The 16,708-nt window shown below is 46.6% G+C and overlaps 1 protein-coding gene across 1 annotated transcript; it reads left to right on the top strand.

Annotated features, from left to right (window-relative positions):
* The first annotated feature begins 982 nt into the window (after positions 1–982).
* GDF9 (growth differentiation factor 9) lies at positions 983–16,490 on the top strand. The gene is made up of 2 exons (XM_066589817.1): positions 983–1,276; positions 14,388–16,490. Exons 1-2 carry the CDS (start codon positions 1,147–1,149, stop codon positions 15,311–15,313), a joined length of 1,056 nt encoding a protein of 351 aa, XP_066445914.1. The 5' UTR covers positions 983–1,146; the 3' UTR covers positions 15,314–16,490.
* The last annotated feature ends 218 nt before the right edge of the window (positions 16,491–16,708 follow it).

Here is a 16,708-nt window from a genome sequence, read left to right as displayed (position 1 = left end):
CTGGGTTTTCACGCCCAGCCGATATACGGCGTCTCTCTCTGCAGGGGGAGGAGGCTGGAAGAGCCGGGAGCAGTGCTATTGCACTATTTGCAATGAAAGGAGGCGGAACGGGGGTGGGGCTAAGTTCTGGGAATTAGCTCCACCCCCATTCCGCCTCTCCTCATTGAAAATAATGCAGGGGGGTGGAGAGGAGGCAGAGAGGGGGCGGGAGCTCAGAATACTGCTCCCTGCTCTTCCAGCCTCCTCCCCCTGCAGAGAGAGACGCCGTATATCGGCTGGGCGTGAAAACTAAGCCGATATACGATCGTGTGAATGCACCCTAAAACTGTGTGAGGTTTTTGCCACATTTTACTAGAACTCTGGCAAAAGTACACAAGGTTTTACCGATGCACTTTTTAGTACGGTTTTAATTGCAACCGAACTTCCCTGTGTGAATGGAGCCTTAGGCATGAAAAAAAGGTTAGACTCAAACAATGGAGTGTATTCATCTCTTACAAAAATCAACTCATCTCTGTAAAAGTTGGCCCAGTGGAGCATTCCTAGAGTTAATGAGCTGATTACTGCAAGCAAGGCTTTAATATGAACACATCAAGTGGAGAATGTTAATAAACTTTTGGCACAAACAAGTGATATATTCTGAATGTTCAATATGCCCTCGACAGGTGTTCTGGCCACCAACGATAACCCTCTGCTATGACATGGCAAAAACATGCAATAATGGCCACAACTTGATATCATTGTGCAGTTGATAGTACTAAAAGTTTTGGTTCAGTGTGTACTGTATATGGCACCATGTTACCAAAGTCTCTGGCAGTAAAAGGGTTAAGGGTTTCAGTAAGAAAAAAAAAAGAGCAGCTGAAGCTCATTTAAGGGAGAAAACAGCAGAGCAAACTCCCTGGAGCAGTCTGCTGATGGTCATGGAGGGCTTTGGATAGAGATCTACATCTCCTCCAAGGAATGGCGGTGACACTTTTTGTAGCCATGTTGTACTTTTCCACCTGGCTTCTCTCCTCCTTTGCAAGTGATTCGGAACTGGTGTATGACAGCCAAGCCTTACAGCTGCTCCCCCCTCTGTTCAAGGAGCTGTCAGAGCGCCCAAGCTGGAGAGAAGGAACACCGGTTCCCCAATCTATAGCCATCAAGTACATGAAAAAACTCTATAAGATGTCCGCCACCAAGGAGGGGGTACCCAGGGTACACAGGAATGCTGACTATAACACAGTCCGGCTCTTCACGCCGAAGACAGAGTGTAAACCGGGCTCCAAGCAGGCAAAAGGTCAGCGTTAACCATATACACTACTATATCTATTGGTATTGTCAAACTGCCATTCTTGTGCTTGCTCTTCTTGGATTCTTTGGATATGTGGAAGGCAGTCTTGGTATGCCTTCCTGATGGGTATGCTACACACATCACTTTCCTGGTGTAGACATGAGATATTTGTTGCAAGCGTACATTCACGTGGTGTCGTCAAATCGCCTTTTTACTTTAAACTGTGGAAAAGGAACTGGTGTGGTTAAGCACTTGGATGCACTATCTGAATGTAACCCTAGAAGACTTGAGTATGCATGGATTCTACAAACCCTAGTCATATGAATTGGTAGCAGGAGGTTCTACAAAACATGGCGGCCTACGATAGAGGTGGATGTGAAAAAAGCCTTGACGGGTTTCATTTACATATGCATCAAGGCATTATATTTTCCTGTTCTGCCATAGAAATAAAAAAATATAATGGCAGCAGAGTATGGCTGATGTGCCTGATGTATGCCATTTACTATAGTGATATCTGATCTTCTGCCATGTTGCCTGGCAACAAACTATGGGGCAACAAACTATGGGGCAATAAACTATTTTTTTTTTCTTGTCTGATGTTGCATTGAAGGGAGCCACAGACACAGAGAAAAGATCATATCCAGCCACAAGTACACTCAATATAACTGACTCTGTTTAACTCCCTAGTGACTACCAGTATGACTTACTACTGATCTCATTAAGGGCTCCTGCACACGGGCGAGAGTGAGATCGCTCTGTGCTTCTGTAAAGCCCTGGATGTGAGGCAGTTTCACACGGAAAATGGCTTGCCTCACATCAAGGTTGACAGAATCTCCTGCTGTGGCTGTCACAACTGTGGCCGGAGATGGCGTTCTTCTTATTGACTTCAATGGGGCCGTAGGCAGCAGCGCTGGCTCCATTAAAATCAATGGGAGTAGTTCGCTAAAGGAATCCCCTGCAGCAGCAGGGGATTGTGATGTTCTCCCCCTGAAAACAATGAGTATCACCAAAAGAAAGGACCTGCTGTGATTTTGTTTTCTGCATCAAAAAACTATGCCATGCAGGAAAACCTCACAAATTTGGATGGGTTTCATATTTGCGCACGTCGTAGCACACATCACACGATTTTATTGCCAGTGTAAAGGAGCCCTAATAGACTTTAAGCCTGTACATCTTTTTTTTAGGGCTCTTCTCCACGAGCGCATATCGGCCATCGTTTTCACAGCCGGACGATAGGCGCTGTGATCTGGTACATTGGATTCCAATGCATAAGGGCGTATTTGCAAGACATACAAAACACCCGGCCAAGCCAATAAGAGCTCTTATGGAGCCCGTGGTAGCGGCTGTAGGAGGGAGGGAGTTTAGCACGCTCACCTCTTGCTCCTCCCTGCTCGTTCTGTGCAACGGGGGCGGAGCTAAGTGCATGTCTGCCCCACCACCTCAAATTGATGGCTATGTACAAGAGGTGGGATGTGGGTTGAGCTAAGCACCCACGCTCTCCCCACCCCTTGTCAATAGCCCTCAATGGGAGGAGGCGGGGTGGACCAGCACTTGGCTCCGCCCCTTACCATAGCACAGAATGAGTGGGAGGAATGAGAGGTGAGCCTGTGATGGAAAGGGAGGGGAAATGGGCAATGGACTGGTGAGCTTGGCAGATTTGTGCCGTGCTCACCAGACCATCTGAATAGGCACACAAATGTTTGATTTGTGCGCCCGTCTACCGGATTTTCCTTTCCCAATGTAGCGTGTGTCTGTGAAAATGGCGGCCGATGTGCGCTCGTGGGAATAAAGCCTCAGGCAATTGCTTGACTGACTACCTGCAGCCAGGCACCTGTTCTAGCTACCAAGAGAAAAGCAACCTGGCAGTTTAACCACTAACATGCCCCACCCGTTATCTGCTTACATGCTGCTTGCTATTGATTGTGGCTTTGTCACCCATCAGCACCCCACAGTGCAGTTGCAAGGTTCTAATTCCCATGGCAGCTGGAGGTCTGATAAAGACCTCCATGTTTGCCATGTAACTCAGTCTAATAGGCACCGCCTCCAGCGCAGTCTAATACGCTGCTGTCATAGGCTTAGTAGAATGTACTACATAAGTAATGCAGTGTACTATCCAAGTGATTGAAAGATCACATCAAGCTCCATAATGCTAAAAAACTGTGTAAAAAAAAGTTCAATAAAGATTAATTTTAAAAAAGAAAAATCCAGTTAAAAAAACCATAAAACCCATTTTAAATGGATAAAATACTAAAAAAAAAAAATCCTTAAACGCTGATCTCTTTTTTATTTTATAAACAAATTATCTGTTTATTGCACACAGTGGACATCCTAAAAATAGTTTAAAAAAAAAAAAATATAGCCAAAATTCCTAATTTTTCTTTCAGCTCTCAAAAAACACAATATAAAGCAATCCAAAAGCCACAAGTACAAATATGGACTAACCCCTCACACAAAAGACCTCGATTCACTCAGCTGCTGGAAAAATAAAAATGCTACAGGTCCTATGCCCCTTTTACACAGGACAATTCTTGTTTGCCCAAGGGTATAAGCTGGTGACTGTATTACCTGAACGGGCCAACCGTTTACACTGCACAATTCTCCATGTGCCGTCACTTCCCGCTCAGTGTTCACATTCGTATTTAAAACACTGAATGATGAGGCTTTAAATCGCACGACAAGTGAGACTGTTCTGTTTTTTATGCTGGGTGAAACTGGATGGCGAGCGATTACCCCGCTACACTCATTCGTCATTCAAACGAGCGAAACTGAACTGTGTAAAAGCATTGGAATGCGATTATTCTGATTCAATTCTTTTAAAAATGTTTTGTGCAAAAGGAGTAAAAACTAAAACAATATATAAACTTTATTAATTGTAATCCTTTTAGCTTTTTAATTGAAGTCCTCAGTACATATCTTCTCATGTATATTCTCATAAACACTTGGTACCCCAAATCTGCAGCGGGGACCTGAATACTATGTTACAGGCACAAAACGTATCTCATAGAGATGTCTAGGGTCTCTGTCATTGGGCTGCGGTATGATATACAGACTGGTTTATCCATATTCAATATGATGCAGGGGTCCTGCAGTTTCAATATTTTGAAAGTCTTTTAGAAAAAACATAGCCCTACCTAAACAGGTAGCCACTAGCCACCAATGGGTTTGTTTTGGCCCCTTTGGTAATACATTTTGGTTTTGATACTCAGAATGCCTGGTACTATCCCTGGGGGCTACGGTTTTGCTTTTTGTTATCTAAACTCATCTGGGTAATTTCTCCTTTTTTACCCCAGGAGTTTCCTGGATGATATTGAAGTTGGAAAGCCTGACGTAAGCTTGTCCACATGGCAGAATGCAAAGCCTACAGTACGGCACACTGCCACTTGTACATTCTAAGGCTGGGTTCACACAGGGCGGATTCCCGTCGGAAATCTCGCGGTTTGGCCGCAGCAAAAACTGCAAGATTTCCACCGGGAGAACCGCCGCGGTTTAAGCCGCGGCGGCTTTGAAGCGGCTCGGCCGCATGCTTTTCCATTGCGGCCAGCGCTCCCATAGAGGAGAGCGCGGCCGCGACGTTAAACAAACAAAAAAAAGTAAATAGACATGCTGCATCTTTTGAAACCGCGGCTGCGGATTTACCGCAGCGGATTAGGTGTCCTGTGTGGACGAGGTTTCTGAGAAATCTCATCCACATGGCTGGCTAATCCCGAGATTAGCGGCCACGGGCGGATCTGCCGCGGCAAATCCGCCCTGTGTGAACCAGTAATCTCTAATGTACAGTAAAGATTGTTACAAATGTTTGTAAACGATAAATGTGATACAACTCAATGCCTTGAAAGAAAGTAGCAAAGCACTAGCAGTCCTCATAGATGAACCCACGGAACCAGATTCCTAGAAACTTGGAGTAGAAAAGTAGTCTTCAGCGCTGTAAATCCTAGATCGAAAACCCTTAAAATATGGATGTGCACATGAATGAAAATATTTTCTAATGTGTTTAAACTCCCGAACAGCCTTGGGACTCACATGAGTATTGTCACTGTGTATTATGCATGTATTTTTCACACATGCAATGTGGTGTTAAAAACCTATTGATTTGTATTGGACCCATCACACCTGCGTGTTTTTGCATATGAAAAATGCAGCATGTCCTGTCTTGGTGTACTGTGTGCCAATATAAGCTATAGAGACTTAAAATACACAGCAAATATGCATTTTACCTGTGTATTTGCTGTGTGCTACGTATTACGCATGCAAATATTGAAGATTGAACAATACCACTGCAGCGCCACCTATTGGATGGCAGCATTAGTTGAAATCAATGCTTGACCATTTTATACGGGTCTGTAGAGCAATGATTATTTCCAATCATTGCTCTACAGATCTGTATAAAGGGTCAAGCATTGATTTGCAGGAATGCTGCTATCCAATAGGTGGCGCTGCAGAGATATTATTCAATCTTCATTATTTGCATATTATCCAGAGAAGCATGGATGACCTTAAGTTTCCTCATTCACCTTCTTGGTGCATTCCCTAAGAAGAGATGTTACCCCTCCAGAAAAGCGCAGATAATATGCAGTAATAATACTCATGTAAGTGACCAAACAAAATGCATACAAACTATATCTAACCCTTTGTGACTGCTGATAGGCCTTATAATGGCCTATATCGGTGGTCTATGCATGAAGAGAGATCTCTCTCCGTACAACACAGGTGCTGGCTGTTTCTTACTGACAATACCTGGCAGCAACAGCTCCAATCAGCCGTGCGGCTGATCGGAGCCATTAACCCTTTAAATGCCGCTGTCAATTTTGACAGTGGCATTTAAATCTACTAAACGACGTTTGGGGGTTCTGTACAGCCACCCACGATCGCAGGGAACAGTGTGGGTGTCATGGCACCTGGGGAGCCTTGTGAAAGGCCCCCAGGGTAGTCTTGGCAGTATCAAGCCATGCCTATGATCCTGCCTGCCTGATCACAGTATGATGTAATGCTATGGCATTAAATCATACTGCAGGAATGAGCAAAGCATCACAAGTTGTTGTCCCCTCTGGGGACTAAAAATAAGTGTGTGTGTGTGTGTACAGAAATACATATTTGGTATCGCTGCATCGGTAAAAGTCCAATCTATCAAAGTGATGCATTATTTGACCCGCACAAAGAATGCCAGAAATGTGCTCTTTTGGTCACCCTGTCTCCAAGAGAAAATGCTATTAAAAGCGATCAAAATCTTATGTATTCCAAAATGATACCAACAAACTACAAAATGTCCTGCAAAAAATGAGCCCTCACAACTGTCACAAAAATAAAAGCTATTTAATGTGGCAGATGTTGGCAGAAAATTTAAAAAAGTTAATATCTTTGAAGAAAAATACTAGTACGAAAAACTAAGTTTGGTATTATAATCGTACTGACCCATATAATAAAGTTATGTCATTTTTGTTGCAGTTTGTGCGACGCAGAAACGAGACACTGAAAGATGGTGGAATTTCTTTTTACCTTTTCTCCACATACAAATTTAAAAAAACAATTTTCAGTCAATTATATGGTACATTAAAAAGCACCATTGAAAGATACAACTCGTCCTGCAAAAAAGAAGCCCTCATACAGCTACATTCATTGATAAATAAAGGCTACGATTTTTAAAAATGGGGAGAAAAAACGAAAATAAGAAAATGAAAAAAAGCTTGGTCACTAATCTACTTAGGCCCCTTCCTCAAAATATGCAAATACTGAACATATGCAGAAAAAACATCTTGGTTAAATACTAGAGATGAGCGAGCACCAAAATGCACGGGTGCTCGTTACTCGAGACTAACTTTTCGCGATGCTCAAAGGTTCATTTCGAGTAACGAACCCCATTGAAGTCAATGGGCGACCCGAGCATTTTTGTATATCGCCGATGCTCGCTAAGGTTTTCATTTGTGAAAATCTGGGCAATTCAAGAAAGTGATGGGAACGACACAGCAACGGATAGGGCAGGCGAGGGGCTACATGTTGGGCTGCATCTCAAGTTCCCAGGTCCCACTATTAAGCCACAATAGCGGCAAAAGTGCCCCCCTCCCCCCAACAATTTTTACTTCTGAAAAACCCTCATTAGCAAGGCATACCTTAGCTAAGCACCACACTACCTCCAACAAAGCACAATCACTGCCTGCATGACACTCCGCTGCCACTTCTCCTGGGTAACATGCTGCCCAACCCCCCCCCCCCCCCCGCATGATCCAGTGTCCACAGCACACACCAAAGTGTCCCTGTGCAGCCTTCAGCTGCACTCATGCCACACGCTGGCCTCATAGCCACACCACCCTCATGCCTATTTATAAGTGCGTCTGCCATGAGGAGGAACCGCAGGCACACACTGCAGAGGGTTGGCATGGCCAGGCAGCGACCCTCTTTAAAAGGGGCGGGGCGATATCCCACAATGCTGTACAGAAGCAATGAGAAATCCAATCCTGTGCCACCTCCATCAGGAGCTGCACACGTGGACATAGCAATGGGGAACCCATGTGCCACACACTATTCATTCTGTCAAGGTGTCTGCATGCCCCAGTCAGACCGGGGTTTTTTATAAATAGTCACAGGCAGGTACAACTCCGCAATGGAAATCCCGTGTGCACCCACAGCATGGGTGGCTCCCTGGAACCCACCAGCTGTACATAAATGTATCCCATTGCAGTGCCCTGGACAGCAGAGCGAACGTCAGATTAAATGCAGGTGGGCTTCGGCCCACACTGCATGCCCCAGTCACACTGGGGTTTTTTAAAAGTAGACACAGGCAGGTACAACTCCCTATTGTGAAGTCCCTGTGGACCCACAGCATGGGTGGCTCCCTGGAACCCACTGGCGGTACATAAATAAATCCTATTGCAGTGCCCAGCACAGCTGAGGTAACGTCAGGTTTAATGCAGGTGGGCTTCGGCCCACACTGCATGCCCCAGTCAGACTGGGGTTCTTTAGAAGTGGACACATGCAGTTACAACTCCGTGTGGACCGACAGCATGGGTGGGTCCCAGGAAGCCACAGTCGGTACATAAATATATCCCATTGCATTGCCCATCACAGCTGAGGTAACGTCCGATTAAATGCAGGTGGTCTTCGGCCCACACTGCATGCCCCAGTCTGACCGGGGTTTTTAATACATAGACACTCGCAGGTACAAATCCCTAATGTGAAGTTCCTGTGGACCCACAGCATGGGTGGCTCCCTGGAACCCATTGGCGGTACATAAATGTATCCCATTGCAGTGCCCTGGACAGCAGAGCTAACGTCGCATACAATATAGGTGTGCTTCGGCCCACAGTGCATGGCCCAGTCAGACTGGTAATATGTACCTTAACAGTAACTGCGTTGGTGGGAATGTGGTGGCGACTGCGGACCTAGTAGCGCGGTTTTATTTAGTTGGTTTTCGGAATGTGGCCAGGATTAAGTGGACCGTGGCGGGGGGATGGTGGAAGGGCTCTCGTGTCGGTAAAGGTGAAATTCTTGGACTGCCACCAGACGGACCTATGCAAAGGTATTTGCCAAGAATGTTTTCATTGTTGGAGGAGGGGGATGTTTTTGAGGTACTACGTGTCCTCTCCACGTGTCCGTGGTTATATGCACCTTAACAGTAACCGCGTTGGTGGGAAATGGCCTCGCCGCCATCATGTCTTTGGGAAGCCTCCCTTTCCACACCCCAGTGACATAGCATTAGCAGCGGTATAGGTAGAGCCCAGAATTAGTAACATTTCAGCGTTGGCATTAGGGAGAGGCCCCAGTAACATATCACTAGCAGCATTATAGGGGGAGCACAGTATTAGTTCCATTTCAGTAGTAGTAGCAGTCAAGACAGGCCACAGTAACCTTCCCGTTGCAGCAGTTTAGGGAGATAAGTCTCTTGCATATTTCAGTAGTTGCAGTATACACAAGGCCCCAGTTACATTTATGTAGCAAAAGTGTGGGCGAACCCCACACACCTTGCTGTAGCATGAGTGCAGGCGAAGCCCATAAAAAGTACTAGGATTACACTGTAGGCGAGGGCCCAAACAAATTGGTGTACCAACAGTACTAATGTACGTCAGAAAAATTGCTCATGCCCAACCAAGAGGGCAGGTGAAACCCATTAATCGCTTTGGTTAATGTGGCCTAATTGGTAACTAGGTCTGGAGGCAGCCCAGTTAAAATAAAAATTGGTTCAGGTGCAAGTTTCAACGTTTTAATGAGAATTGAAACGTATAAAAATTGTTTACTAAAGTAATATGACTGAGCCTTGTGGGCCTAAGAAAAATTGCCCGTTCAGCGTGATTACGTCAGGTTTCAGGAGGAGCAGCAGGAGGAGGAGGATGAATATAATACAAAGATTGATGAAGCTAAAAGGTCCCCGGTTTTGATGGTGATAGAGAACGATGCTTCTATCCGCGGGTGCAGCCTACGTATTGTTTAGGTATCGCTGCTGTCCACTGGTGGAGAAGAGAAGTCTGGGGAAATCCAGGCTTTGTTCATCTTGATGAGTGTAAGCCTGTCGGTTGACAGGCGGGTACGCTTATCCGTGATGATTCCCCCAGCCGCACTAAACAGCCTCTCTGACAAGACGCTAGCCGCAGGACAAGCAAGCACCTCCAGGGCATACAGCGTGAGTTCAGGCCACGTGTCCAGCTTCGACACCCAGTAGTTGTAGGGGGCAGAGGCGTCGCGGAGGACGGTTGTGCGATCGGTTACGTACTCCCTCACCATTCTTTTACAGTGCTCCCGCCGACTCAGCCTTGACTTGGGAGCAGTGACACAGTCTTGCTGGGGAGCCATAAAGCTGGCAAAGGCCTTGGAGAGTGGTCCCCTGCCTGTGCTGTACATGCTGCCTGATCTCCGCGCCTCCCCTGCTACCTGGCCCTCGGAACTGCGCCTTCTGCCACTAGCGCTGTCGGATGGGAATTTTACCATCAGTTTGTCCGCCAGGGTCCTGTGGTATAGCATCACTCTCGAACCCCTTTCCTCTTCGGGTATGAGAGTGGAAAGGTTCTCCTTATACCGTAGGTCGAGCAGTGTGTACACCCAGTAATCCGTAGTGGCCAGAATGCGTGTAACGCGAGGGTCACGAGAAAGGCATCCTAACATGAAGTCAGCCATGTGTGCCAGGGTACCTGTACGCAACACATGGCTGTCCTCACTAGGAAGCTCCCTTCAGTATCCTCTTCCCCCGCCTCCGTTTCCGAGCGCAAAGCGTTTGCCTTTATGCTTTGCAGGGAACTTCTCAAGATGCATAGCAGAGGAATGGTGACGCTAATGATTGCAGCATCGCTGCTCACCATCTGGGTAGACTCCTCAAAGTTTCCAAGGACCTGGCAGATGTCTGCCAACCAGGCCCACTCTTCTGTAAAGAATTGAGGAGGCTGACTCCCACTGCGCCGCCCATGTTGGAGTTGGTATTCCACTATAGCTCTACGCTGCTCATAGAGTCTGGCCAACATGTGGAGCGTAGAGTTCCACCGTGTGGGCACGTCGCACAGCAATCGGTGCACTGGCAGATTAAACCGATGTTGCAGGGTCCGCAGGGTGGCAGCGTCTGTCTTGGACTTGCGGAAATGTGCGCTGAGCCGGCGCACCTTTCCGATCAGGTCTGACAAGTGTGGGTAGCTTTTCAGAAAGCGCTGAACCACCAAATTAAAGACGTGGGCCAGGCAGGGCACATGCGTGAGGCTGCCGAGCTGCAGTCGCCACCAGGTTACGGCCTTTGTCACACACGGCCATGCCCGGTTGGAGGCTCAGCGGCGAAAGCCAGCGGTCGATCTGCTCTGTCAGACCCTGCAGCAGGGCCGTGTGCCTCTTCTCTCCTAAGCTGAGTAGTTTCAGCACAGCCTGCTGGCGCCCACCGCTGTGCTGCCACCCCGCGTGACACCGACTGGTGGCAACGTGCTGCTGCTGACACATCTTGATTGCGAGACAGAGGTTGCGTAGGAGGAGGAGGAGGGTGGTTTAGTGGAGGAAGCATACACCGCCGCACATACCATCACCGAGTTGGGGCCCGCAATTCTGGGGGTGGGTAGGACGTGAGCGGTCCCAGGCTCTGACTCGGTCCCAGCCTCCACTAAATTCACCCAATGTGCCGTCAGGGAGATGTAGTGGCCCTGCCCACCTGTGCTTGTCCACATGTCCGTTGTTGAGTGGACCTTGGCAGTAACCGTGTTGGTGAGGGCGCGCACAATGTTGTGGGAGACGTGGTCGTGCAGGGCTGGGACGACACATCGGGGAAAAGTAGTGGCGACTGGGAACTGAGTAGTGCGGGGCCGCCGCCGCCATCATGTTTTTTGAAAGCCTCCATTTCCACGAGCCTATACGGCAGCATCTCTAGGCTGATCAATTTGGCTATGTGCACGTTTAACGCTTGAGCGTGCGGGTGTGTGGCGGTGTACTTGCGCTTGCACTCAAACAGTTGCGCTTGCGATGGCTGGACGCTGCGCTGAAAGACATTGCTGGATGGGGCCGAGGACAGCGGAGGTGAGGGTGTGGGTGCAGGCTGGGAGACGGCCGTGCCTGTGTCCTGAGAGGGGGGTTGGATCTCAGTGGCAGGTTGGGGCACAAGGGGAGAGGCAGCGGTGCAAACCGGAGGCGGTGAACGGCCTTCGTCCCACCTTGTAGGGTGCTTGGCCATCACATGCTTGCGCATGCTGGTGGTGGTGGCTCCCCGGCTGATCTTGGCGCGACAAACTTGCACACCACAGTTCGTCGGTCATCTGCACTCAGTGAAAAACTGCCAGACCTTTTGAGCACCTCAGCCTCTGCAGGGTGGCATGGCGCGTGGGGCGCTTTGGGAAACAATTGGTGGATTATTCGGTCTGGCCTTGCCTCTACCCCTGGCCACCTCACTGCCTCTTCCAACCTGCCCTGCTGCTGCACTTGCCTCCCCCTCTGAAGACCTGTCCTCAGTAGGCTTGGCAAACCAGGTGGGGTCATTCACCTCATCATCCAGCTGCTCTTCCTCCGAATGCTCTGTGCGCTCCTCCCTCGGACTTACTCCAATTACTACTACCTCACTGATAGACAACTGTGTCTCATCGTCATCGTCCTCCTCACCCACTGAAAGGTCTTGAGACAGTTGCCGGAAGTCCCCAGCCTCATCCCCCGGACCCCGGGAACTTTCCAAAGGTTAGGCATCGGTCACGATAAACTCCTTTGGTGGGAGAGGAACCATTGCTGCCCATTCTGGGCAGGGGCCCGAGAACAGTTCCTGGGAGTCTGCCTGCTTCTCAGAATGTGTCATTATAATGGAGTGAGGAGGCTGGGAGGAAGGAGGAGCAGCAGCCAGAGGATTCAGAGTTGCAGCAGTGGACGGCGTAGAAGTCTGGGTGGTCGATAGATTGCTGGATGCACTTTCCGCCATCCACGACAGGACCTGCTCACGCTGCTCATTTTCTAATAAAGGTCTACCGCGTGGACCCATTAATTGTGAGATTAATCTGGGGACCCCTGAAACTTGCCTCTCTTCTAATCCCGCAGCAGTTGGCTGCGATACACCTGGATCAGAAGCTCGGCCTGTGCCCACACCCTGACTTGGGCCTCCGCGACCTCACCTGCGTCCACGTCCTCAAGGCCTACCCCTACCCCTCAGCATGGTGTATTACGAGTAGAGCAGAAACAGAACGCTGTAATTAAATGTGCCGCTTATTGGCCTGTGGTTGGAGGCTGACTTCGCTTACGGAACGCACAGCAGAGCCAGGAAACAATTTTGCGCACGCCTGTAGTGAGACGTAGGTGCGTATGACTCAGCTAGTGGAATTGACAGCGCAGAAGCAGTCAAGTCGCCAAAGGGCAGTGGTACGCCTTAAGTATTTGGCTTCCCTTTTTTTAACTGGTGAGCTGAAACAGCAGTCAGATACTGTATGCAGCGTATATTATGTTTACTATTTCCCTCTGGCGCTATCACAGCGGTGATGTAACGGGCACAGCAGAGCCAGGAAACAATTTTGTGCAAGCCTGCTGTAACGCTTAGCTGCGTATTAATTAGGACTACTACACCAGCAGACACGCAGTACACTGAAGACTGTCACAGGCAGCCCAAATATAGTATTTTTCCCCAATTTTTTTGAAAAAGCCCACTGCCTATATAGACAGTATATCTTTCACCTTTCCCACTGTCCCTGCCTCACCAGTACTGCCCCTATACTGCATAAAATGACTGCAGACTGAGGACGCAATGGTCTGCACGCCCGATATACAAAAAAAAACAAGTTGTGCAACACTGCTAAAAGCAGCCTCAACAGTACTGCACACGGTCAGATGTGGCCCTAAGAAGGAACGTTGGGGTTCTTCAAGCCTAAAATAACACCTAATGCTCTCCCCATAGCATGTCTCAGAGATGAAAGTGAAAGTAACTTGAACATCGTGTGGTGCTCGTCTCTAGTAACGAGCATCTCGAACACCCTAATACTCGAACGAGCATCAAGCTCGGACGAGTACGTTCGCTCATCTCTATTAAATACATAGATTGGTTCTATAATAAAGACTTGCAGGAGGAAATCTGCTGTTAAGTTTAAGAAACCAGAATGCTTCTCTGGCTAGTGGTTTGTGAACCAAGTTAACGCCATGTAACGGCTGTAACTTTTTCAGTACCAACGGTAACGGTAAGGTTAGTCATGCCATCTGCATGGGCTCTTACAAGGAGGGGGGGTAGGGGGGGTTATTCAAATTTCTTTCTGATGCAGAAATAGAAGAATGTGTTCTGCTAAGTGGACCTTCAATGTGTGAGAGCTGCACACAACAAGTACAGTTACCCACATAGCCATGTGGTTTATTTGATTTAGGACTTCTTCACACAGATGACACAACAAAAAAACTAAACCTCACCTTTAGAAGCGCTGCCTGGCTTCGCTGCATGTTCTTCTTGGTCCCCAGCACTGTTCATCTCTTCTGGCTGGGGATTGAAAAACCCCCACCTCCTGGAAGTGCTGCATCCTATTGGCTAAGCTTTGTGACACTTAGCCAATCACAGCCATTCTCTGGGCAATATAGAATTTTATGCAGTAGTATATTTAAACTGTACCTCTAATAATGCATGAATTATAATGGTGGTGTGGGTAGGCTTCTGATGGTTATATTGTGCATTATTGTGCCTGTTAATCAGTTTTTTTTTTTTCTTCCCCCGATTCAGGACCTATGAAATCCCAGGACTTGACTTTTCATATTCACAGCATATCAGTCTTCGAGCAGAACCTTCGATCGGTTTTGCTTTACTCTGTTAACAAGCAACATTCCTCCTCCAACATCACCTGCACTTGTGCCCTGGAAATCATGGATGGTGAATTTGCAGACCCAATCTGTCCTACAGTTCCCCACAAGTTTGAATTCCAACTCCAGAACAGACAGCGTTGGGTTGAGATTGATGTAACTACTCTCCTTCAACCATTTGTTTCAAGCAGGCAAATAATTCATCTGTCCGTTAACTTGACATGCCTTTGGAACAAACGCCACCATATTTTTGGGATTATGAGACCTTTAGAAATGACGAGATCTCCACCAGGTCTACTTCTGTATTTAAATGACACGAGCAACAAGGCCCATCATAGAAGACAAATGCTTATGGAACCGCTGAACTGGTCTAGTGAACACATCCTCTCACACCTAAATAATCTACCAGAAAATGTACCAGCAACTAAAGTGTCTCGCCATCGTAGGGGCCAAGATGTCGAAATGAATAGCCCAACTGTAGAGTCGATGGCATACAATTTCAGCAAGCTTTTTAAGGATTTTGTGTACCATCAAAATGAATGTGAGCTTCATAAATTTCGACTTAGTTTCAGTCAGTTGAACTGGGACAAATGGATCCTAGTGCCACATCGGTACAGTCCAGATTACTGTAAAGGAGATTGCCCTAGGGTGGTTGGTCAGAAGTATGGCTCTCCAGTACACACCATAGTTCAAAATATAATTTATGAAAAAGTGGACTCATCAATTCCTCGACCTTCTTGTGTCCCATCCGATTATCGACCCATGAGCGTACTAACGATTGAACCTGATAACTCTATTGCTTATAAAGAGTATCAAGATATGATTGCAACTAAATGTACATGCCGTTAAACTTTCTTAAGCACTACTTTAGTCTAACGGTTACCCCTACCATCTGCTTTAATAGTAACCTAGACACTGTTGTCCTTAAATTGAGTATTCTATAAATGCAACATCTAAGGACAAGGGACATAATCAAAATTTAGTCCTCCATTGATCGTATCCATTTCTTCACTAGATTTGCAGAAAACCCCTATACAACTAAAGTTCCCCTTTCTGCCAAGTGGGCCACATGTGCACTACTTTGCAATTAAACGAAGACCAGCAAGTGTGTGCAGTGTGGGGGCTCAAGGACATGAGTGTTTTTCACTTAAAAAGATATTTTAATGCTGTAGTGTTGTAGATTTTAATACCTAAAGGTCCCAGATGCCAAGAAGGAGGTTTTAAGGTTGCTGGTCACTTTTTAAATGGTTTTCTTTTTTAAAGAGCAGGTCAAATGGTTGTCCAGGGGACAACTGCCTTCCTTCCGCAGTGGTTTCTAGGGGGAAAAAAAGTTGTCTGAATATTTAAGACAACTTCACTTATGCAACACAGTAATAATGCAATCCTTGTCCGTGCATTGCAGTTAGCGCATTGTCTTATTGCACTTTTGCTAAACTAATGATGCCAAGTCTTTACGTGCAAAGTGATACTATTTTGATGGGTATTTTGAATTAAAAATGGGTAGAGAAGTCTGAATTGGATAATTTTTAGAAATCTCTATGGGGCTGTCTAAAAAAGGGGAAAGGGACTGTTTAAATATTTTCCTGCAATATTGAATGTTTTCACTAAAAAAAAATTTAAACTTTCTAGTGAGATTCCTTATTTACATGAAATTGTGAGCATGAAATACTTGAATAGTGGAGCTCTCTTATGTGATGCTCTTTTTATGTCTAAATTTGTGAGATCATTGAGAGACTTAATGGGGTCTCCTCTGCCTTAGCCTGAAGAGTTTTCAAAGAAAATGGGTAGTTGGGAATATATTAGCACTTTGTAGTTTAAGATCAGGGGTCTTTCCTCTGTTGAGCTGTGATTTACTGTCTTAAAATGTCTTTTACAACGGTTTATGTAGAAATGGAAATTGTATGAGCACATGGCTACAGTTTCATGTTATCTTTGAGCAGTTCGTGCCTTATACCTGTAGCACTTCTGTAATGCTTCCTAGTGAAACTGTTAGAATCTAACAAGAAGCCACCAATGGCGCACTGAATATTTCTGGTAGATCATTTAACAAAATGTTAGTCACTATACACAAAATTAAATGGGAGAACGCAAACCTGCCTCATGTTGTCATTTTAGTGTTTTTATGTATTTCTATACACAATACAATGTATTTCTTTAATTTCTACTATTTGACAATGTAAGAACCCATTCCGACGGTCATATATTAGAGAATGTGCTGGCCACATTCCACAGACAGCATGCAGA

This window comes from Eleutherodactylus coqui, chromosome 2 (assembly GCF_035609145.1).
Source record: "Eleutherodactylus coqui strain aEleCoq1 chromosome 2, aEleCoq1.hap1, whole genome shotgun sequence".
Lineage (NCBI taxonomy): Eukaryota > Metazoa > Chordata > Amphibia > Anura > Eleutherodactylidae > Eleutherodactylus > Eleutherodactylus coqui.
The sequence above is the reverse complement of the archived record's forward strand: the minus strand, read 5'-3'. Positions and strand labels throughout refer to the sequence as shown.

What these genes read in the sequence shown, in the direction of transcription:
- GDF9 (XM_066589817.1), top strand. Translation starts at nt 1,147, where the DNA reads ATGAAAAAACTCTATAAGATGTCCGCCACCAAGGAGGGGGTACCCAGG. An exon ending in GGGCTCCAAGCAGGCAAAAG is followed by an intron (nt 1,277 to 14,387) that starts GTCAGCGTTAAC and finishes CCCCCGATTCAG; the next exon opens with GACCTATGAAATCCCAGGAC.